Below are 25,380 nucleotides of genomic sequence, written 5' to 3'. Positions count from 1 at the left end.
GTAGGTGTCCTTCTGTCTAAAATGAGTCTCTTGTAGACAGCAAATAGATGGGTCCTGCTTTTTTATCCAGTCTGAAACCCTTTTGATGGGGTCATTAAGCCCATTCACGTTCAGAGTTACTATTGACAGATATGAGTTTAGTGTCATCATGATATCTATTTAGTCCTTGTTTTTGTGGATTGTTCCACTGAACTTCTTCTTAAAGGGGAGTTTTAAGAGTCCCCCTTAAAATTTCTTGCAGAGCTGGTTTGGAGGTCACATATTCTTTCAGTTCCTGCCTGTCTTGGAAGCTCTTTATCTCTCCTTCCATTTTGAATGAGAGCCTTGCTGGATAAAGTATTCTTGGTTGCATGTTCTTCTCATTTAGGACCCTGAATATATCCTGCCAGCCCTTTCTGGCCTGCCAGGTCTCTGTGGAGAGGTCTGCTGTTACCCTAATATTCCTCCCCATGAAAGTCAGGGACTTCTTGTCTCTTGCTGCTTTAAGGATCTTCTCTTTATCTTTGGAATTTGCAAGCTTCACTATTAGATGTCGAGGTGTTGAACGGTTTTTATTGATTTTAGGGGGGGATCTCTCTATTTCCTGGATCTGAATGCCTGTTTCCCTTCCCAGATTGGGAAAGTTTTCAGCTAGGATTTGTTCAAATACATATTCTGGCCCTCTGTCCCTTTCGGCGCCCTCGGGAACCCCAATTAAACGTAGGTTTTTCTTCCTTAGGTTGTCATTTATTTCCCTTAATCTGTCTTCATGGTCCCTTAATTGATTGTCTCTTTTTTCCTCAGTTTCCCTCTTTGCCATTAACTTGTCTTCTATGTCACTCACTCGTTCTTCCACCTCGTTAACCCTCGTCGTTAGGACTTCTAGTTTGGATTGCATCTCATTCAATTGATTTTTAATTTCTGCCTGATTGGATCTAAATTCTGCAGTCATGAAGTCTCGTGAGTCCTTAATGCTTTTTTCTAGAGCCACCAGTAGCTGTATAATGGTGCTTCTGAATTGGCTTTCTGACATTGAAGTGTAATCCAGATTTTGTAACTCTGTGGGAGAGAGGGCTGTTTCTGATTCTTTCTTTTGAGGTGAGGTTTTCCTTCTAGTCATTTTGCTCAGTGCAGAGTGGCCAAAAACAAGTTGTATTGGAACACGGGGGAGTATCACTGGTCCGTCCAGCTGGTCTTCTGGGGGAGGGGCCTGCTGTGCTGATTTTCAGGTGTTAGCACTTGGGGGAGCTGCTCTGCCCCTGCCTGCTGCAGGGCTCAGCGGGGGTTGTTTACCCTGTGGGGCCCCAGGAGGAACAGCCGCAGTTGCTATGGCAACTCTGGAAGCCTGGATTCAGCCTCCGCAGGAACTACGGGGCTCGGGGCGCTCTCCCCGTCTGCAGGGGCTGGAGGCTCCGGGGCGGGGCCGCTGATCTGCTCAGCTCCGGGCAGGAGCGTCCTCGCTGTCCTGGGCCCTCCCGGCCTCTGCCTGTCCCGGGGGAGGCCGGATCCTGGGCTGTGTCCCGGCGCCCTGTGCTCCGGGGCCTGCGCTGTGGGATTCGCGCTCCCGCCCCGCAGCCCCCTCCCTGGAGCCGCCGCCCGAGCCCCTCCGAGCTGCTCCGGGCCCCGCCGTGCGCGCTGCAGCCCTTAGGGAGCTCAGCGCACTCTCCCGGGGCGCAGGTGTCTGTTAGTGTCCCCGGGAGCCCGAGGGCATCCCCGCCCTCCTGGGTCCTGCTCCAACTCCCTGCGAGCCCCTTTCCGCCCGCCCGGGAAGGTTGGTGCAGCTCCTGCTCCTCCGGGACGGGGCTCTCCTGTCCTGGGGACACTCGCCCCGGCCTCAGCCCGGCTCCTCGCGGGGCCCCTCCCCCTCGGAGGCCTTTTGTTCCTTTATTTCTTCTTCCCCGTCTTCCTACCTTGATAGAAGCGCGAACTCTTCTCACTGTAGCGTTCCAGCTGTTCTCTCTTTACATCTCAGGCCGAATTCGTAGATTTTCAGGATGGTTTGAAGGTTATCTAGGTAATTTGGTGGGGACAGGTGATTTGGGGACCCTGCTCTTCCGCCATCTTGCCCCTCCCTTATTCTATATATTTTATTAATCTCCAGTGCACCTGCTCAGGAGCCCCTTTCTTTCTTTTTTTTTTTTTATAAATTTTATTTATTTATTCATGAGAGACACAGAGAGAGAGAGGCAGAGACACAGGCAGAGGGAGAAGCTGGCTCCATGCAGGGAGCCCAACATGGGACTCGATCCTAGGTCTCCAGGATTATGCCCTGGGCTGAAGGCGGCGCTAAACCTCTGAGCCACTGGGGCTGCCCTCAGGAGCCCCTTTCTTAAGGGAACACTAGGAGACTGGGTAGTCAGAACAGGCATGGGCTTGCCTTTTTAAAAAGATCCCATCTGTAGGAGGAATCAAGCTAATCTACAGCCAACATTTGGAAACTATGAGTCTAAGCAATTGTGCAGAATAATGACATCATAAACATACATTTATAATGAATATCATATGCATCAGGCAACACTGATTATATAACATCAATAAAAGTTATTTTTTTTAGATCAAATGGCTTTTCAAGGCACCTATGAAGCAACTAGCATTTCTACATACTAAGTATTTCACTGATTTATGCCAGGTACAATGAAACTTGGATGAAAGTCTTAACAAGTGGTATCTGCTGCCAAGAGAGAAATATTGAGAGCCAATTAGAATAGAAAACACGGTGTCTAAGGAAAAGCCACCAGACATCATCCATTATGTAACAAGGAGGAGCCAGGAATTGGGGCTGCACTTAGGCTTGAACCACATAGGGTGACGGAACCATTCAAAGTGGCAGTACTTATGATGGCACTGGGGTCCCAAATCATGCCCTAGGAAGAACTGGCTATGTAATTCAAAGCCCAGTGCAAAAGGAAAATGCAGGGCCCCTTGCTCAAAAATAATGAAGCATTTTAAGATGTTGAGAACAGAGTGTTAAATCCAGCACAAGCCATTCTGAGTGCGAGATCACATATGACTGTCCAGGTTTCACCCCATGAGGCTGGATCCAGCCCTCAGGATCTCAGTAAGGCTGCCAGTCCCATATTTCTATTGCATCACCATATAGCAACCGTAGGTTCCTGAGGGCAGTTCAGGTGTCACTCAGGGTATGAGACTGAAGAAAAAGCCAAGTGGACATGACTCTCCAAGCCCTTAACTTTTTCCTTTTTTAGGTGCTAGACATCCCATCATGGTGAAATTTCTTTGAGGAGAATCTTTAAAATTTCTCTGGCTAGAAGAGGAGGAAGAGAGGAAGGGAGGGAGGAGGAGGGGAGGGAAGAGGGGGGAGGAAGGGAGGAAGGGAGGGACAGGAGAGGTGAGGAGAAGAGGAAGAGCTGTTTTAACACAGAAACCCACAAGTACAATGCTCTGAGTAATTGTTGGGCCTTAAACATGGATTTGAGCTTTATACTTTAGGAGAATGGATAGATCCAAAGCAGTGATGTAAGCCCAGCAAAAATTGGTGCACTGCTCAGTAAAACTTGAGGAGATATCAGTTTTTTGGTTTGGGTTTTTTGTTTTGTTTTTGTTTTTGGTTGTTGTTGTTAAATCTGGGTCAAATTTAACTTATTTTCCCAATGTTTCCTCCCAGTAGGAAATAAAGTACATCCCTGTGGCTTCCTTCCTTCATGCCACCCACATTTATGGAGCATGCACTGTGTGCAAGGCACCTACCATCTATATTGAGTAAAGTGAGGATTACAAAGATGAATAAGAAACATCTATCCCTCAAGTGGCACAGATAAGCTTCATTCATTTGTTCATGCATGTGTTTGATACCTAATAGTAACAGCTGCCTTTTTTTTTTAAAGCACTTACGAAGGCTAAGATCTGTTCCAAACTCTTTATGTGAAATGATTAATTTAATCCTCCTGACAAGTTTGAGTAGTTAACAGAATCATCCCATTGCCCAGATAAGACAACTGAGGCCTAGGGAGGTTAGGCAAGTTGCCAGGCTACCACAGCTAGGAAGCAGTGGAGCTAGAGTTTACACCCAGAGTCCATGCTTTTAATACTTCCACACCTACACTGCACTTCCTGTGTGCCAGGCGCTGTGGTGGGCATTGAGGGTACTGAGGGAATGCAAGAGCCCAGTGTGCTGGGGAGACAGTCAATAAGATAGAATAATGTGATGAGGGTGACAGAGGTAAACCTAAAGTTCACCAAGTACAGTGTCAGGCAGTGCACAGAGGGTCACTAGGAACCAAACCCCTCAGATGTGACGTGATGCGAAAGTTCCACCACTGAGAAGGAACTGGGGAGCAGAGATGAGGGCTTTCACACTGCAGAAGGAGCACCTTTAAAGGGACAAGCTTGGAGAAGCATGGCCGCCCAAGGCATGCAGCCAGCAAGGGCTGGATGCCAAGAGCCTCGGCCACCGGCCTAAGGAGCCAGCTCCACGCAGAGGGTGGTGCATGGTGAGCCCAGTGACCAGAGCGGTGGACCTGGAGGCTGAAGTGAAGGAGCAGGAGGCTGCCTGATGAGCCATCCCTGCTGTCGGAATTGCTGACCCTCAGAACCCATGGGTGCAATGAAGTGCTTGGGGTTGGAAGTTTGGCTAGTTTGTTAAGCAGCAACAGACAACAGGACAGGAAGTTCTTCTGGTCCCCATTCACTTTTTATCCTCTTCTTCCATTCTCTACCTCTCTTTTTCCCCTTCCCTCTTCTGGCTTCCCCTTCCCCTCCCTGACTTCCTCCTCTTCCTCCCCCTCCTCCTCCCCCTCTCCACCCCCCACTCCTTCCCTCCTTCTATACCTGCTTACTGACTTGCCTTTAAAAGCATCTTTAAACCACCAGGCCTGATGCCACTCCATGCACCTGGACCACATTAAATCAGGCTCTTCCTGCCATGTACTGTGGCTCTCACCCTGGACTGCCATAGCCCCAGGCCACACAAGGCTCTCCTTCCACAGATTTGACTCAGTCTTCTGCTTTGGTGCTGGACAGAGCCTTCTTGCTTCCTGCCTCCACCTTGATTTAGACTCTGCTTCTGGAAACACTGCCCATAGCTACATGGAAAGCCCCTTGCCTGGTGCAACCCAGATCAGGCCCTTTGCATCACATGTACCCACTTTTGCATCACATGTAAATAGATGCATTTACTGAGCATCTATTACATGCCCTATACTATACTGGCAACAAGTTAGCATTACTGAGCTTTTTGGTATATGTGCCAAAACCACAGTTAAGACTTTGCCTGTGCTCTCTCATTTAATCCTCATAACACCTCTATTATAGAGCCTCGTTATCACCCCCACTTTTAAAATGTGGAAAGGAGGCCTCAAAGAAACAAGGAACTTGTGTCTCTATTTCATGTTATATACATAAACCTCTATATAAATATGGATTATATTAAATAAACTATAAATAAATTGATGAATACATTGACCATGGAATTTGTAATCAAATGGAGAATAAGCAACAATAGGACACAGCCTTGAGTGAGCCCCTACTGTGTGCTGAGCATGTGATGGGAGTAATTACAATGTCCTACAAGGTGTGGATGATGCTCAGGGTGCAGGTGGGGGCTCAAAGAGGCTAGGTCAAGGGTTTCACAATCCGTCAGTGTGGGGAGGCCTCCCTCCCTGGTCGCCAAGGAGGCTTTCCTCCAGAGCCCCTCCTTTGCAGGTTTTGTAGTGACAGATCCTATGTGAGGACTTTGTGTAGCCAGAGGTCAGTCCCAAACCCTCAAGCCTAGCAGGCAAACTCTCAGTGTGCTGGACTGCAAGAAGGGAACTCTTAAATCTTACCCCCTCCCTCTCCTCACTCCTCCCCAGGGATGGCCATAGCCTCATCCATCAGCTTCTGGGGCCATGTTTGCTAAAGCAGAAGCTTTCAAAGGAGGTAAGCAAGCTAGGATTAAGAGGTCTGCACCTACTGAGTGCCGGGCCCTGTGGCTCAATAGCTTAGTGCACCCTACAGACTTATTTTCTTTGACCTCCCTCTCCCACCCTTCCACAGTAAAAACAAATGATATGTTTTCTCTTTCCTTGAAAAATTGGAATTTCTGGGAAGCCTGAACTCATGTTTCCTTGAGGCAGCAGTCAGTGGGAAGAAAGCAACAGCATCTCCCCAGAGATGGCAGGGCTCCCCATCTGTCCCAGTCCCCACTGAGCTCTGAGATTTAAGTGGCCTGCTTCAGTTACTTGAGTCTTTGCCTGATCTGATCTGATCTGATAATCCTGGTGTGGGTTCATCCAAGGATCCCAAGGATCCCCATGCAGCCAGTGTAAGGAACCTGGGAGTGGACCCCTGACCCCCTACCTCTGCCCTTTCCTATTTCCTGTCCTCGTAAATCAGCCATCTGTGGCAAGCCCTCTTTGAATGGTGGAGCCCAGCTCAGGAGGATACCTACTTTGTAGGACAGATGCTACCTGTTAGCTGTCTGTGACTAGCTGCCATTGGCCTGCACAAAAGCTTTGCTTTCTGGCCCACACTTTCTGTCACTAAAGAGGTGAAAAATGCTCAGTGCTCATCCCCAGCTCCCATGCAGCCAGGTCCTGGCCAGTTGGATTTCAGAGGAATTCAGCTGAGGGCTTCTGGGCAAGGTTTCCCAAATGCCCCCTAAGATGCAGATGAGACCTCTCAGGAACCACTCCAATGTTGTTGGAGTGGAATGCTGGAAATAGGCTCAGGCCTGAAGGGCAGCTCTGGGGTTACCAAGGAGGATGATACATGTTCCTAGAGTTTAGGCCATATTGGTGGGAGTTGTGTTACATGCAGCCAACTGTGTCCTGACTGGTAACCCCATTGGTCATTGGGTCCAAGTTGAACTCTCTGACTCTAGTTTGTCCACTTTCTTTTTTAAAAAACATTTGTTTATTTTATTTATTTATTTTGAGAGAGAACATGAGCTAGAGAGACAGAGAGAGAGAGCAAGAGAGCAAGTGTGAGCACAAGCTGCAGGAGAAGCAGAGAGAGGCAGACTCCTGGCTGAGCAGGGAGCCCGATGTGGGACTTGATCCCAGGAGCCCTGGATCATGACCTGAGCTGAAGACGGACGCTTAACCAACTAAGCCACCCAGGACCCTAGTTAGTCCACTTTCCTCAGTGCAGGGGCTGCTGCCGCTGTCCCAAGTTTTCTCAGCCCCATCCCCCTTGCCTTCCCTCCTGCTCCATGCACACCTTTCTGCCTCTAGCAGCTAATTTCCCTGTAGTGCATACACATGTCTGGCCTCTCCTGAAGCCCACCCCCTAGCAAAAATGTAATGTCTACTGTAGTTGGAGTAGATATTACTGGTATACTTATTTTCCTTTATTCAAATGGAAAAGTAACTGAAGTTTTAAATCTGTGACTAAATAAATAAATGGTGATGTCAAAAAAAGAAATCCTATGAAGTTTTCTATGTCTTGAGTAATGCACAAACCCTTTCTGAAGGAAAACAAAAATTCTCCTTAATCCTCAATGTTGACTTAAGTTGTTTCAAATCATAATGTTACTTAAACATGTTAAAACATTTAACTAGATATAAACACCTTATGTTTGTGGCTCTTGTTCAATTATAAACTATGAAATTAAATACAAGCAAAACTATAAAACTAATGAGATTCACATTAACAGCCCTAATAACATGTGGCAGACTGTTCTGCAGCATAACTTGGCCCTCCCGGACTGTGCAGGTTCCCTGGATGGGTTATGCTCACGCCTCTGACGGCTGGGGGGAAAGAGGCCCTAGTTGTTCTAGCCTCTGACTATGAAATCCTCCTTCAGCAGCACATCATAGCACCCCTCAGCCTTCATTATTTTAGTCATAGGAAACTTACATCTCTTCTTTCTTAGTTGGTTTCTAGTGACCAAGGTGATATTATCTGTTGCCAAAGGGCTTGTAAATATAAAGATGGAGCCCAGAATCCTACGGCAGTCCCTGGTTGTAGTTGTCATCCAGACAATCTACATAACTCACTTAGACTATTTCTGTTTAGATTATCATCAAAACAAATAATTAACACATTCTCATACAGAACTCATAGATATCAACTTGAAAAATAGTGCCAAAACCAATCTCACTGTACAGAAAATGAAGTCACTTTGGAGAGTGGAGAAGTAAAGTTAAACAAGTGGGCCATATTCAGAAGGCTCCCTTTCTCCAAAATCTCACACATGGGGTCCTTGGGGAGAGCTTTCAATATCTAGATGCTAAAACATCTGGTTTTGAAAAAAACTGGTGCCAGCTTTGTGTATTGGTCATTGGATTTAGAAATAGAAAAATAGAATGCCTGTTTGAGTTAGTTTGGTTAGCTTTCCTAAGAGTGCATCACCCCAAAGTCTTTCCAAATTCCCCCAAAATGATCACATTTTGTAAATGCTTCATGTCAGTTCTATCCCCTAAGCAGATCTTCAGGCTGTCCTCCTCACTCCTTTTCAATGACACCATCCTGGCCTGGACACCACCATCTTCCTCAAGGGTGAAACTCAGTTCCAAGCGCACTCTTGGCTGCTCCACCCATGGCCTTCACAGTCTTCACTAGGCCAGCCCCTGCCTGCCTCTCTGGTCTTATTTCACACACCTCTCCTTAGTTTTTGCTGCCATCATTGGAGATGATTCTAGGTGTAACTTCCCATCTGTAGGTCTTAGGGAAGTCCCTTGAATCATCTCCTGCTGATTCTGTGAGGTCAAGCAGGTCTTCAGCTTACCCCGTTGTTCTCTCTCTCCAAGAGCCTTCAGATTGGGCAGGCAGCTGATCCTTCAGGTAAATAGACATGTCATCCATAGCCCCATCAACTCTGTACCAGTGGCTCCTCTTGCCATTCAGATCTCAGGCACTTTAGAACTGATGCTCCATGGCCCTGTGATTGGGCTTGACCCAAATTTCACCTCTGATTTTAGGGGTATCTGCACTTTTCTCCTTTTGCCATCTCAACCTCTACCTGCTGCTCAACTACAACCGGAAGGTTGGGGCCCCAGAAAGGATGTTCTTTCTGGTTTACTGTGGTTTACTGTTTTCAGTCCAGGTTCAGCAGCCTGAGGTCCTGTCCTCACTTCACATCATATTGGTCCCAAGGCCCCATTCTAGCACCCGAGATCCTGCTTGTCTGGGAGAAGAATGTGGAACTCTCTCCAGTGGTGGGGTTGGGGAGAACACCAAGGCTAGAGGGTGAGGGGTGCATGTGTGTGCATGTGTGTGCATGCGTGTGCGTGCATGTGCATGTGTGTTTGAGAGAAAGAGAGAGACACTGGCCTTTGTTCTCTCTCTCAGAGAGGACTTCCTTTCTGTGTTATTTCTTCATTCCTTCTCTTTCTTCACTTTCATATTTAAAGGAGAGATTTTAAAGAAAATAGTTTTTAAATATACTTGATTTTTAAAACTCAAGGCATACTAAACAGTCTTAAATAAAAAGTAAAAGTCTCTTGATCAATCCCTTTCTTCTAGAACCTCACTCCAGAAATAGCTGGGTTTTTTTTTTCTTAAAGATTTTATTTATTTATTCATGAGAGACAGAGAGAGAGAGAGAGGCCAAGACACAGGCAGAGGGAGAAACAGGCTCCACGCAGGAAGCCTGACTTGGGACTCGATCCCAGGACTCCAAGATCACACCCTGGACTGAAGGTGGCGCTAAACTGCTGAACCACCTGGGATGCCCCAGAAATAACTGTTTTTAAGTGAGGTTTGTTCTGTTAGAAGAAGCTTCTAAGCGTCAAGTTGAAACAGATTCTCATGTCATGTTTTAGTCTGCTTCATATCTGGAGCATGCTTTTCTTGAGTGGTTTTGTTTTTCCTGAATTCTTAATGGACTTGCTCCCTCTACCACCGCTTTGTTTCAAGAAGAAACATGTGCCTTTTCCATCACATCACTAAGCTCTTCCTGCTTTTTAATCATTCTATTTGTGGAAATGAAACCATTGCCTTCTGAAGACATTCTTTTTGATCCCTCTGACTTCCTGTTCTAATTGGGATTAATTGTGTCCAAGGCTCACCACACCACTATTATCCAGGTATTTATACATACTCCTCCCGGATTAGCTCCAGAAAGTATACATGTCTTTATAATTCTTAATTCCTTTTATGCCTTTCTGCAGTTCATCTACAAGTAATGTTTTTCAGAAAGTGTATAGTGGGTAAACTTATTGAGCAATTGAATATCTGTAAGTCTTAATTTGTCTCATATTTGATAGTTTGGCTAGCTATGAAATTTTACATTCAGGATAACTTTCTTCTGAATTCTAAAGGCATTCTTCCATTTTATTCTAGGCCATTTCCATTCAAAATGAGTTCTGCAGACCAGCAGCTTCAGCATCACTTAGGAGCTTTTTGGAAACACAGAACCCCAGAGCCACCCCAGAATCTGAACGTGAACAGGATCTCCAGGGATGTGTGGGTACATTAGACTGGAGAAGTGCTGTTCCAGCCTTCAGCACTGCTACTAAAAGGGCTAAGTCAATATGATCTCTTTTCTTGGCAAATAATGTAAAGTGTTTTTTTTTTTTCAGGCTAAGTTTTGGGTGCCCTCTCTTTGTCCTTACCCAGCTATCTGAAATTCTTCAGGCTGTTTTTAGGCTATGACCCTTTCCAGTGGGTCCTGTCAATTTAAAGACTTTTTTTTAAATTTTTATTTATTTATTTATGATAGTCACACACACACAGAGAGAGAGGCAGAGACACAGGCAGAGGGAGAGGCAGGCTCCATGCACCGGGAGCCCGACGTGGGACTCGATCCCGGGTCTCCAGGATCGTGCCCTGGGCCAAAGGCAGGCGCCAAACCGCTGCGCCACCCAGGGATCCCCAATTTAAAGACTTAAGCATTTCTTCAGATCTGGGAAATTCTCTTCTTTTATTTCTCTAATTTTGTCTGCCTCTTTGTATTCTCTATGTACTCTTCCAGGAATGTCTTGATTTCCTAAATTGATCATCCATATCTTTTATTTCCTTTTTATTTCCTTTCACTTGTTTTTTTCAGATCTTCATTCTGAAAAGTTGTTTTCTCACATTTATCCTTTAGCGAAATTGTAAAATTTTATAAACATCTAACTTTACTATGTTTCTTTACACTATGGTTACTATGGTTTAGTGTAATGCTCATTTTTCATAGCAGACTGTTCTTGTTTTATGGATGTAATGTTGTCACAATCTCTAAGGATACTAATTAGTTTTCCTTTCTCTATTTTGTTCCTTCCAGTGCCAGCAGTTCTGTTTGTTCATCTTGATCCTTCATTTTCATTTGTTGATTTTCCTTAAATGTCTAATCATCCTTATTAGAAAATATTATGGAATTATTGTTCATTTGCTTAGGTATGATGATAGTAAGACAGTAAGAAATTGTCTTTATTTTAGAAAATGAATGAACTTTTTACAGATATCTGCAATCTACTTTCACATGGCTAGACATGCACACACAGAGAGAATAAGAAAGAGGACATTTAGGGGCGCCTGGGTGGCTCAGTCAGTTAAGCATCCAACTCTTGATTTCTACTTAGGTGATGATCTCAGGTTCTTGAGATTGAGCCCTGTGTTGGGCTCCACACTGGGCATGAAACCTGCTTATGATTCTCTTCTTTTCCCTCTGCCTCTCCACCTTTCCCCTCCCCCCTCACATGCACATAGACTCTCTCTCTCTTAAAAAAAGAAAGAAGAAAAGAAAGAGGACATTTAAATATAGCAAAGTATTAACACTTGGAAGTGGAGAATTTACCCAAGTGGAGAGTATAATCCAAGTGTTATTGTACTAGTCTTTCCATTTTTCTCTTGAAATTTCTGCTTGAAAACTTTCCAAGTAAAAGTTGGAAATAAGAAAAACAAAATAAAAATATCTGAATATCCTTGGGGGCCTAAAATCTCTAAGGAATCAGCTTTCTTATAGGAAACCAGACACAAAGTCTTTAATCAAGTTAGACTATAGTCATTTGCATTTTTGCATATTTGCTGTGCTTGCAGAGTAATGAACAAAGTATGCAAAGCCTCTAACTGATAATCTTTAGGATATCTGCCAGAGTAGATTAGGAAGGCACCTGTTCTGCTGTATCTCTAGTGAAGCAAAGAAAATTATAATGGGATTTCATGGGTGTGGGTAGTAATTGGATTTGGTGGAGGATATAATTAAATTTCACCAAGGGTCTACAACCTCTGCCCCAGGAAAATAATGAAAGGGTCAGAGGACCTTCCATCTTGCTTAAAGGGAAATATGTAAAGCCTATAGAAACTCTATAGTGCATGCCTACTCTATCTCCATCTCCTCAATCATTGAACAGCAGCCCCACCAATTTCAAGACCACTAGAGTCTTACCTTCATGCAGAAGGTTGAAAGCACTATAGATAACACTGGAATACTGTGAAACTCACTGACCAGGTTCTGCTATCCCCTAGTCTCTTGAATTTTCTATATCTACTTCAGGAAGTAGAATCAAAGCAAAATCCAGCCCACAGAAAGGTAGTCTCCTCAATATGGGCAGATTCCAACACTCAAGTAGAAGGCCAGGTTGACTAGTGCCAGCAGCCAGAGCCTCCTTCCCCATTATTGTGCGATGCCAGGTAGCCTGAAGTACAAAATAGGACATGTCAACTGGTTGACATGTAGGTTTCCTATAGGGTATGTCAACTAGTGGCAAGCAAGCAGGCTGACCTCCCCAGCATAAAGCTAATGTGCTTAGAGGTCTTGGTCTCTCACCCAAGGAGACCAATCACTCCCTGGGAAGGCTATCAAATGTCCTTTCCAGAGCAGTTTCCAGAGTTGTAGCAGATGCTACTAGTGTAGTCAAGTGTTCTGATGTGGGAGCCCAGCCATCTTGTGGCTAGGCAGGGTTTTACAGAAATCCCTGGCTCTCTGCCCCAATCCCTCACCAGGTCTCAATCCCTGTGACTCAGCATCTCTCCAGAGATACACAAAAGTAACAACGCTCACCTTTAGCCCTGTCCACTTCGGTTGACCCATCATTTCTATCCCATCTGCTTTCCATTCTCCAGAAAACAGGTCAAGTTACTTGGTCCTCTGATGGCCTCTTTCCTGCTGCCAGTAAGCCTGCAGATCTGTTCCCTTCTATTCTTTCTTCCAGTTATTTCAATAGGATTTGAAGAGGGAGGAGTAGTAATGCATGTGTTCATGTCATCAGTAGTTCTATTTACGCTGCAATGTCTAAGCATCTTATTCTTTCTTCCTAATTCTGGATGCCTTGGGATTTCTTTCCCACCCACCACACCTTTAATCTTCCTTCTTCTTAGCAAGGAAATTAGGGAGGGCATTTGCCTTATCTATGGCATCACTGCAGAAAAGAGCACAGCAAGCCAGAGACTGCTATTCTTGGAAAGGCCTGCTTACAAGGATGGCCCTTCGCTGGCATCTGGGAACTTGGATTTGGGGAGAGTTCCCACGATTTCCTGACTGATAGGTGGTTCACTGTGCCTAAACTGTGGTTTATGCTAATCACTGTTTTCCTTCTGAAAGTCTGGAGTTTCCATGTGCACTAAGCAAAGGATACCTACATGACTAGCCCCCAATAAAAACCTTGCATGCTGAGTGTCCAATGAACTTCCTTGGTAAACAATATTTCACATATACTGTCACAATTATTGCTGGAAAAATTAAGTATGTCTTGGGTAACTCCAGTGGGAGAGGAATCTCAGAAACCCATGTCTGGTTTCCTTCAGACTTTGCCCCAAGTGCCTTTTACCTTCACTGATTTTGTGTTTTATCCTTTTGCTACAATAAATCCCAACCATGAGTATGACTATATGCTGAGTCCTGTGAATTCTCCTAGAGAACTGTCAAACCTGAAGGTGATCTGGGGACTCCTGACACATACTACTTATAAAATAAGTGTTTCTGCCTAAGAATAAAATTCAATCATGGCTTGAGGTAGTATTTTTCTGGCATCTAAAAGATGTCTGTCTGGAAAATTGGCCAAAGAAGGTCATTATCATATGGTTTTCAAGTCATTGGTTATCTCCTTTCTAGTACACTGAACATTCCTGGCTTCCTTTCTCAGCCTGAACCTTAAAATCTTTCTATGGGTTCTTACTGCAAGACTGCTCTGCCTCTTTGTGCTGGCACATGTCCTCCTGGGCAGGCAGCTCAGCCTCCCTGATGCCCAGCATCCATGCATTACTGCCCACTGTGGTCCATAATCTCCCACTCTCGTTGCCTCTTCTCCCATTCACATGACAAACAGCAAGTAGTCCCTATTTCTCCCTATGCTTCCATTTTAATTCATAGTTAGAAACTGTGACCATCCTGTAAGTAAATTAAACAATCTGTCCATGGTGCAAGCTAGAGCCTGCAATTAAAGCACTAAATCATAATTTCAGACTCAGGTAATGCTGAACTACATGCTAAAGTTTAAAACATACTCCTAGAAAAGAAATTTCCTGAAAAACCTCACACACTTAAATCACCTGCTGAGATAGAGAATGTGAATTAGTGCAGTGTCTGATTACTGAATATTCTTTTTTTAAAATAAAAGATTTATTTATTTTAGAGAAAGAGGGGGAGCATGAATGAGAGGGGAAGAGGGAAAAGGAGAATCTCAAATGGACTCCATGCTGAAGGCAAAGCTCAACTCGGGGCTCAGTCTTAGGACCCCAAAATCATGATCTGAGCTGAAACCAAGAGTCAGATGCTTAAGGGACCCAAGATGCCCCTCTGATTATTGAATATTTTTAAGGAGAGATTTTTTAAAAACAATATTTAGGTAGGAAGGAGACAAAAGAGCAGACCTAAATTAAAGGGCAATTCTTAAATAATTCCCCCTAAATTATTTACTTAACTATAGATATCTCTAAAAGCTAAAATAATAAGGGGTCAGGGGAGAGCTGCCACTAAGTACCACCTAACATTTTAGTTTTCAGTGGACTAAACTTAGGACTGAATTCCAAAAATGTCTGCCTTTATCTTTAAGTTAGTCAATTTTTCATGATAAAATTTTTTTCATTATAAATTTTTTTTCAATCATCCAGAGCCTAACATAAAGATTACTATCTCCAATATTTTGATATATTTCTTTTTAAATTTATCCATGCAAAGGTTTCTGTTTGTTTTCTTTTTTTTTTTTTACTTTTTATTTTTATGTGCTTATAAGAATGCAACTCTAAGAAATGATTCAGAGAGACCCCAGGTACCCTCTACCATAACATTGTACAAAACACTGCATTGTTTACAGTTCCATGTCACAACCAGGAAAAATGATGCTGGTACAATCCATAGAGCTCATTCAGTTTTTGCTAGTTTTACGTGTAGTTGTGGTGTGTGTGTGTGTGTGTGTGTGTGTGTATTTAGTTCTATGCAGTTTTATGACATGAACACCACCACAAGCAAGACACAGAACGGTTGCATTCCAAGGATCCTTCATGCTACTTTTGTATAATCACAGCCACTTCTCTTTCTTTTCCCTTTCTCACTCCTGACAATGCTGACCTGATCTCCATCACCATAATTTTGTCATTTCTAGAATGTTATATAAACACGATCACACAGTATGGGACCTTTTAAGATTGGTTTCTCTCACTCAGCATCCAAGTTGTGGAAGGTATCAACAGTTGTTTGTTTTTTACTGCCTGGTAGTACCCCATGATATGGACACATCAGTCAGGCCAACCAGTCACCTATGGAAGGACATTTAACTTGTTTCTAGTTCGGGGTTATTACAAATACACTGGCTATGAAGATTCATGTGCAGGTTTTTCATTTCTCTGAGAGTAAATGCCCAAGAGTAAAATTGCTGGGTTTTATGGTTAGCATGTGTTTAGTTTTTTAAGAAACTGCATGCTTTTTTCCAGAGGCACTGTAACATTTTATAAACCTACTAGTAATGTATATGTTATCCAGTGTCTCTGCTTCCTTTGGCATAATAAAAATATTATTTTTTAAATTTTAGCATTTTGATAGGTTTGCAGTGGCATCTCAATGTGCTTTAAATTTGCAGTTACCTACTGGTTAAGGATGTTGCATATCTTTTCATGTTCACATTTGTCATTGGCATATCCTCTTCAGTGAAATGTCTGTTCATGTCTTTTGCCTATTTCATAATTGGATTGTTTTTTACTGTTGCATTTTTGAAGCTTCTTTATATCTTCTGGACCCAAGTACTTCATCAGATATGTGGTTTGGAATTATTTTCTCCCAGTCTTTAGTTTGTCTTTTCATCCCCTTCATAGTCTTTCACAAAGAAAAAGGTTTTAATTTTGATAAGGCTAGCTTTTTAATTTTTCCTTTTATGAATTACGCTTTTGATGTCAAATCTAAGAATTTTTTTCTGGTCCAAGCTCTCAAATATTTTCTCTTAAAATTTTTTAGGAAAGTTTTTTTTATAATTTTATGTTCTATATTTAAGTAGTTAATTTTGAGTTAAAACTTTTATAAGGTATGAAACTTAGGTTGAGGTTCATTTTTTAAGATCCTCCATACCATTTTCTATGTTAGCTGTACCAATTTACAATCCCACCAACAGTGCATGAGGGTTCCCTTTTCTCTGAATCCTTGCCAATATTTCTCATCTTTTGGTTTTGTTTTGTTTTTATAAAAGCCATCCTAACAGGTATGAGGAGAGATCTCATTGTGGTTTTCACTTACATTTCCCTGGTGATTAGTGATGTTAATTAAGTACCTTTTCATTTACCTGTTGGCCATTTTTAGACCTTCTTTAGAAAAATATCTATTCAGGTCTTTTGTTCTTTTTTAAATTGGGTTATTTTCTTTTTTGCCACTGAGTTGTATAATTTCCTTATATATTTTGCACATCAACCTCTTATCAGATATATGGTTTGCAAATATTCCCTCCTATTTCATACATTGCCTTTTCATTTTGTTCATTGTTTCTTTCTGAGAGAAGCTTTTTCGTTTGATGGAGTCCCACTTCTTTACTTTCAGTTTTGTTGCTTGTGTTTTGGTATCATATCCAAAAAAATTGTTGCCAAGACCAATGTGTAGGGAGGTTTTTCTTTTCTTGGAGATTTTACAGTTTCAGGTCTTATGTTTAGGTATTAATCCATTTCAAGTTAATTCTGTGAATGGTGTAAGGTAGGGGTCCAATTTCAGTTTTTTGCATGTCAACATCTCATTTTCCCAGCACCACATCTCAAAGAGATTATCCTTTCTCCATTGAATATTCTCAGCTCCTTTGTCCAATATTAATTGACTACACATGAATGGATTTATTTCTGGGCTCTCGATTCTGTTCCATTGGTCCAAATGTCCTTCTTTATGCCAGACCACATTGTTTGGATTATTATAATTTTGTAATATAGCTTGAAATCAGAAAGTGTGATGCCTCCAGGCTTGTCCTTCCTAAGGATTGCTTTGGTTGTTCAGAGTCCTTGGTGGTTCCATACAAATTTTAGGATTGTTTTTTCTATGTGTGAAAAATGCCATTGGAATTGTGATAGGAATTACACTGAATCTATAGATGGCTTTGGGTAGGATGAACATTTTAACAATATTAATTCTTCCAATCTATGAACGTGGACTATTTTTTTATTTGTTGTGCCTTCTTCAATTTCTTTCATCAAAGTCTTACAGTTATCAGTGTTCAGATCTTCCACTTCTGGGGTTATATTTATTTCTAGCTATTTTATTGTCTTTAGTGCTGTTATCAATAGGATAGCTTTATTTCTTTTTCAGATATTTTGCTGTTAGTGTACAGAAATGCACATGGATTTTGCATCCTGTAAATATACTAAATTCCTTTATTGGTTCTAGCAAATTTTGCTGGATTCTATAGGATTTCTATATACAAGATCACATTATCTATAACCTGCAATGATGTTATTTCTTCCTTTCCAATTTAGATGCCTTTTCTTTTTCTTGCCTGATTTCTCTGGCAAGGATTTCCAGCACTATGTAGAGTATGTTATTGGTTTTTAGTCTCATACAATTGTGGTTAGAAAAGATAGATGGTAAGATTTCAATCTTCTGAAATGTGCAAACATTTGTTTTGCTACCTAACATGACCTATCCCAGAAACTGTTCCATGTGCATATGAAGAGAATGCACATTCTGCTGTTATTGGATGGAATGTTCTGTATATGTTGGTTTCATCCATTTAGTCTAAAGTGTAGTTCAAGTCTAAAGTTTCCCTATACCTTTTTTTTGTCTAGGTGATCTATCCACTATTTAAAGTGAGATATTAAAGTTGTCCACAGGGACGCATGGGCGGCTTAGTGGTTGAACATCTGCCTTCAGCTCAGGGTGTGATCCCAGGATCCAGGATCGAGTCCCACAATGGGCTCCTTGCAGGGAGCCTGCTTCTCTCTCTGCCTGTGTCTCTGCCTCTCTCTGTGTGTGTCTCTCATGAATAAATAAATAAAAACTTTAAAAAATAATAAAAAATAAAGTTCCCTACAATTATTGCATTGTCTATTTCTCCCTTCAGGTCTATTAGTATTTACTTAATATACTTAGATACTCCAATGTTGGGTGCATTATATTTACAGTTGCTACAACCTCTTAATGAATTGACTTATTTATCACTATATAATGACCTTCTTTGTCTCTTATTGGATTTTCTGGCTTAAATTCTATTTTGTCTGATATAAGTGTAGCTACCCCTACTCTCTTGTGGTTTCCATTTGCATGGAATATCTTTTCCATCCCTTCATTTTGTGCATATATATGTCTTTAAAGTTGAAGCAAGTCTCATACACAGGATATAGTTGGGTATTGTTGTTTTTTTTTTTATTCCACTCGCCAATTTATGCCTTTTGACTGAAGAATTTAATCCATTTACATTTAAATAACTATTTATTTGTAAAAGACTTATTTGCACCCACCATCTTATTGTTCTCTGACTGTTTTGTAGCTCCCTTGTTCCTATTTCCCTCTCTTGCCATTGTCCTGTGTGATTTGATGATTTTCCACAGAGATACCCTTTGATTCTCTTTTCCTTATCTTTTGTGCCTGCTATGGCTTTTTGCTTTGTAATTATCATGAGGCTTACATAAAATATTATATAGATACAGCAGTCTATTTTGAGCTTAAAACAACTTCCATCACATACAAAAATAATTCTACCTTTTTGCTCCTCTCATTTTGTTTTTGATGTCATAGTTTGCATTTTTTTATATTGTGTGTCCCTTAATAAATTATTGTGGTTACAGTAGGGTTTTTAAATTTTTATTTATTTAAATTTTTTAAAAGATTTTATTTATTTATTCATGAGAGACACAGAGAGAGAGGCACAGACACAGGCAGAGGGAGAAGCAGGCTCCATTCCATGCAGGGAGCCTGACGTGGGACTCCATCCCAGGTCTCCAGGACCACACCCTAGGCTGAAGATGGTGCTAAACCGCTGAGCCACCTGGGCTGCCTGTTACAGTAGTTTTTAAAAATTTGTCCTTTATAGTAGGGTTGAGTGTTTAACATACCACGATATTACAGTATTAGAATATTCTGAATTGGCTATATGCTTACCTTTACCATTTGTGTTTTATATTTCATATGTTTTCATTTTATTAATTAGTGTCCTTTCATTTCAGCTTGAAGTACTCCTTTCATCATTTCTTGCAAGGCAGGTCTAGTGGTGATGAACTCCCTTAAGCTTTTGTTGCATGAGAAAGTCTATAACTCTCCTTCATTTTTGGAGGAAACTTTGCCAGGTTAAATATTTGTTTAGCAGGGTGGTTTTTTTTTTTTTTTTCTTTCAGCATCTGAATATATCATCTCACTCTCTCCTGGCCTGTAATGTTTCTGCTAACAAATCCACCGACGGCCTTATGGAGGTTCTCTTGTTTTTGAGGAATGTTTTTCTCTTGCTGCTTTTAAAGTTCTTTGTCTTTTATTTTAGACAGTTTTATTATAATATACATTGAAGAAGATCTTCTTGAGTTGAAAAGGAGGACTTACAAGCTTCATGAATTTGGATATCCAAATCCAGAGTTGGGACATTCTCAACCATCATTTCTTTAATAAACTTTCTATCCCTTTCTCTCTCTCTTCTCCTTCTGAGATTCCAGAGTGCATAGTTGCATCTCTTAATGGTGTCCCACAGTTCATGTAGGCTTTCTTCCCTCTTTTTCTTTTTTTCCTTTGTTCTCCTCTGAGTAGATAATTCCAAATGACCTGTATTCTTCTTCACAAATTCATTTCCTGCTCAAGCAGGTGTGTTGTTGATGTTTTCTATTGCATCTTTCATTTCATTCATTGTATTCCCCAACTCTGTAATCCTATTTGATTCTTTTTGATGATTTTCATTTCTTTGTGAAATTTCTCTTTTTTTTTCATGTCTTGCTTTCCTGATTTTATTGAATTATCTTTCTGTGCTTTCTTGTAGCTCACTGAGCTTCCTTAAAACAACTATTTTGAATTGCTTTTGGGAAAATTGCAGATCTCCACTTCTGTGGGATCAGTTACTAGAAAATCATTGTTTCCCTTTTGGTGGTGTCATGTTTCCTTCATTTCTCATGTTCTTTGAAGTCTTGCACTGCTGTCTTCACATTTGAAGAAGCAGTCACCTCCTCCAGTCTTTACTGACTGGTTTTGGGAGAGAAATATCTCTCATCAACCCTGTATGAATTCTGAGGCTTTCTCAGACCTTCTATGGATACACATGTTCCATACTTCTTACTCCCTTTTAGGGAATAGATCTTAAGATTGTATGACTTCTTCTGATCCTGCAAAACCAGGATTAGTGCTTGCAGCTTCTTGTTTACTTTTCCTAGGGTGGCACTGAATGCTCAAGTTGGTATGCTTTCTTCCAATCCCACAGACTTGGGCTGGCTTTCTATATGTGCTCAATAGCAGTCTGCAAAGGCTGGCTCTTGCTGCCCCTGGGAGTGTACATTGACAACTAGCCATGGAATAGTGACATGCGTGACTGAGGCAAAAAGAGTACTGTGGGTGCCTGTGGACCAACATGGAGGATCTGTCAGTGAGGTGTCCCCAGTGGCTTGTAAGTGGGTTTCCTGAAGGAGTCTGCAAAGCAGTTAGGAGGATCCATGTTCAATCACTGTCCTCTGAGAGCCCTAGCTGCTATTCTCCCAGTTGCTCTTTGCACTCCATGTCATGCAACATACCTCAGAAATCTGAGTGAGAGGAGAAAGATATAGGCCTTTTGGGCAGCGTCCCCCACAGCTGGGGAATCTGGGTGCTCACTCACATATTCTCACTTTACCCCATGGGAGAAATCACATGCCTTAAGATTTCTCGTCACTGAGCTGTGCTGTGTTGAGGGAGGGCTGACATGGGCAAAGTGAAACTCTTCTTTTTATCCTATTCAATGCATCTAATTTCACTATTTTTTGCTCCAACAGTGTGCTGGAACTTCACTGGACTCTTGGACTTACACAAAAGCACTATCATCATTGGATGATTATCAGAATTGGTGCTCTTTGGGCATAAGATGGTAGAAAACTCCTATTTCACCATTTTGATGATGTCTTAGAATAAGCTTTTCTGTGTCTACAAAAAATTTTGTTGTGATTTTTATGGGAATTTTATTAAATCTATAGATCAATTTGCACAGAATCAACATTTTCCTACACAGAGTCATCCAACTGATAAATATAGTATGTCTCTCCATTTACCCAGGACTTTAAAAAATTTCTTTCAAGCATTTTGTAATTTTCAGCATATAGATACTATGCCTATCTATTGGATTTACACCTAAGTATGTCATTTTCTCTGGAACAATTTTAAATGTTATTGTGTGTTTAATTTCAGTTTTTACATATGTTATTTGTATATAGAAATGAGACTGATTTTTGTGTATTGATCTTATATCCTTCAGTCTTGTTAAACTCAGTTCTAGGACTTTTGGGGTAGATTCCACAGATTTTTTATGTAGACAATCAGATAATGTGCAAACAGGGAAAGTTTTTATTTCTTCCCTTATAATATCTATGTCTTTTATTTCTGTTTCTTGCCTTATTGTCTGATTAAAATTCTAGCTTTATGATGAATAATAGTAGTGCAAGTGGACATCCTTCACTTGATCCTGATCTTAGAAGGAAAGCATTCAGCGTTTCACCAGTAAGCATGATGTTAGATATATTTTTTGTAGCACTTTTTATCAAGTTGAATAAACTCCGTACTATTCCCAGTTTAATAAGATTTTACATCATCATTTTGCCAAAAGCTTTAACTGTGTAAACCAATATGATCATATGATTTCTTTCTCCTGTAGTCTGATGATACAATGGACTACATCAACTGATTTTTTCTTGCATATCAGGAATAAATACCATTTGATTATGGTGTATAATTCATATTATACACTGTCAGATTCAATTTGTTAATATTTTGTTGAATATTATTATATCTATATTTATGAGAATTATTGATATGCAGTTTTCCCTTTTTTGTAGTGTCTACTTTTTGTATCAGAATAATACAAACTATATAAAATGAGCTGGGGATAGCTGGGTGGCTCAGTTGGTTAAGCATCCAACTCTTGATTTCACTCAGGTCATGATCTTAGGGTCATGAGATTGATCCCCCTATTGGGCTCCATGCCCAGCATGGAGCCTGCTTAAGATTCTCTCTCTTGGTATTATGCTGAGTGAAGTAAGTCAGTCGGAGAAGGACAAACATTATATGGTCTCATTCATTTGGGGAATATAAAAAATAGTGAAAGGGAATAAAGGGGAAAGGAGAGAAAATGAGTGGGAAATATCAGTGAGGGTGACAGAACATGAGAGACACCTAACTCTAGGAAATGAACAAGGGGTAGTGGGAGGTGGACGGGGAAATGGGGTGACTGGGTGATGGACACTGAGGGGGGCACTTGGCGGGATGAGCACTGGGTGTTATGCTATATGTTGGCAAATCAAACTCCAATAAAAAAAATACAAAAAAAAGAGAAAAGATTCTCTCTTTCTCCCTTTCCCTTTGTACCTCCCCTCACTCATGCACTCTCTCTCTCTAAAATAAAAATAAAAATTTAAAAAATGAGTTAGGTAGTGTTCCTGTCTCTCCTATTTTCTGGAAGAGATTCCAAAAACTTCTTCCTTAAGTGTTTTATAGAATTCTCCAATGAAACCTCAGCTCAGAAATTTCTTTGGGAGAAGCATTTTATAATTATCAAAAATTCAATTTCTGTGACTATTCAGATTGTCTATTCAAGCTGGTTAGGATAGGGTGTTTGCAGTTTTTGAGGAATTGATTAATTTGACTAAGTCATCAAATTTATTAATGTAAAGTTATTTTCTAGTGTTCCTTCATCATTCTCTTAGTTTCTACAAGATAACTAAACTAATGATATACCCATTTTCATGCCTATTATTGGTTGTTTGAGTCTTCTTGTTTTTTATCATACCTCCTGTGTTGGTCTAGTTGATGAACTCCCTTCTAGTTGTGGAGGTAGGGGCTCAACTCTCCATTGGATCCTGCTGACACTGGGTATAGGGTTAAAGGATACTGGTGATTTGTTTCACCTTACATGACCCCAAAGGGTCTTGTTGCTGCTGAGTAGAGGTGGGGAATTAGCTCACCAGTGGGCCCTGCTGACATTACTCTGATGTAAAAACTCTAAGCTCCATTTGCTTCCACTAGGCAGAGGATAGAAGATTAATTCCCTGCTCAGCCCCACCAACAACACCAGGTTGAGTAATGGGAGTGTTACCACCTGCTTCTGGCTACTTCCATGGATCAGAAGTCAGGTGAAAGATCAGTTCCTGCTAGGCCCTGCTGAAATTGGTGTGTGTGTTTGTTCAGTTTTTCCGTTTTGTTTGACTAATGTAGAAAGAGTATTGCTAGAAAAGGTTTCTGTTGTTGTTGTTATTAGGCCATCATCTTCCCTGTCCTTTGGCTAGGGGGAACAGGCTTTTCTGGAGTTTGTCTGTGCCTACTGGATATGCCCCTATCCAGGTTTATGGGAAGCAATAAGGAAACCCAGACACGTTACTGCCTTTTCCTTCTTCCAGTTCCAAGATCCCTAGGCAGCCTGCCTCTTTCTTTCTCCCTTTAAGGGTCTTCCTATGCTTGTTTGTTGTGTTGCATCCAGAGGGTTCAGTTATTAAGGGGGAGAAACTGGGAAGAGTAGAGTCATTCCATCTTAGCAGAACCATAAGTCCTTGTTTTTCTTTTGTAAAAACATCAAACTGTGACCACATTGTATATATAACTTTATGTCATTTTTACTTACCATATCATAAGTTTTTAATTTCTGCAATAAACTCTAAGTACAATTTTAAAAGCTATATAATTCCCCACTGAATGGCCAGAACATGATTTACATAATCATTTTCCTATTGTTGAAAATTTAGATTCCAACATTATTGCTATAATAAATAATGTACTAATGAAAATGTTTGTGCCCTAAAGTTTTCTGTATTTAGGATTATTACCTTAGATACTCCCAAAAGTGGAATCACACACAGCCTAACAGCAACATGGAAGAGTGCCTCTTTTGTTCTCACCAACACTGGGGCTTCAATATGCTCTTAAACATGAACCAATTTGATGGAAAAAACAGTAGTGTAGTTTGCCCTCATGTGCAGGTCTCTGATTGCGAGGGAGATTGATCAATTGCCCTCCTTTTATAAGTTGCCTTTTCATGTCTTTTGTCTATTCATCTTCTGGGTCCTCACGTATTCTTTTGGAATAGCCTTCCCAATAGAAGACTCTAACTAAATACGTACAAGAAGTTTTCTAAAACCAAAAAGGATATAGTTCAATGTCAAAGATCAGGTAGGAGAGAAATAATTTAATCCCTTGTTCAACTACTGCAAAAATCAAGAGCTTAACAGGAAAACACCTGCCAATTAAATAAAGACATCAGATGAAGATAAAACATATGAAATACTTCAGATTTTTGGATAACTCTTGATCTTGAAAAGCAGGCCGTTTAAGAAAGAATAACATTTCCTGAATCTTACCTGCAGCATAACAACATTGTCACCTTCAAAAGTTACAAACACATCTGTGTCACATTTTAGGCCCGAGATTCGGTTTTCCATCATATAACCCTATTGCAGAAAAAAGAAAAGAAACATTTCCAATTTTCAATTCCATTGTTATAAAGGACTAACATTTTCTTTGAAATTAAGCAAAAATACATAAAATGGAAAAGAATAAAATAACTATAGTTCTCCCTCCCAGAATAACCATTCTAAGAATTCTGAACCATCACATTTGCTTTTGATCCATAAATGTTATTTTGGATTTGCCTTCACTATTAGTAAAAACATTTGAAAATAGTCATATTACATTCTTCCAAAATATTTCAACAAACTGTGCTGATTTTTTCTATCTCTCTTCCAAATCTTATGAATTCTAATAAATGTCAAGAAATTAGTGATTATACCCTACAATGTGCAGGAGAATGATGCCTCCCCCATCCCAACCCTTTCAAAATTAACAAATATACCTGATTCTTGGGACACAACATACAAATCCTAAATTGCCACTCTGCATGTTAATATCATTAAATACTGTGCATCATAAATCCACACTCCAGTTTCCAGCTAGTTTTTTCTCTTTCTTTAACTTTCTGAAATCCTTATTTAAATGGC

General features: G+C 40.9%; 1 protein-coding gene across 1 annotated transcript in view; it reads right to left on the bottom strand.

Moving 5' to 3' along the window:
* The window catches only part of ACOXL (acyl-CoA oxidase like), a 351,472-nt gene that overhangs the window by 129,177 nt on the left and 196,915 nt on the right, over window positions 1–25,380 (bottom strand). Inside the window, exon 13 of the mRNA XM_055327355.1 lies at window positions 24,745–24,834. Within this exon, the coding sequence (XP_055183330.1) occupies window positions 24,745–24,834 (90 nt within the window). The remainder of the gene's footprint in view (window positions 1–24,744; window positions 24,835–25,380) is intronic.

The sequence above is a fragment of the Nyctereutes procyonoides genome, unplaced genomic scaffold, assembly GCF_905146905.1.
Source record: "Nyctereutes procyonoides isolate TBG_1078 unplaced genomic scaffold, NYPRO_anot_genome, whole genome shotgun sequence".
NCBI lineage: Eukaryota > Metazoa > Chordata > Mammalia > Carnivora > Canidae > Nyctereutes > Nyctereutes procyonoides.
Note: the sequence above shows the minus strand (reverse complement) of the source record. Positions and strands in the feature narration are given on the sequence as shown.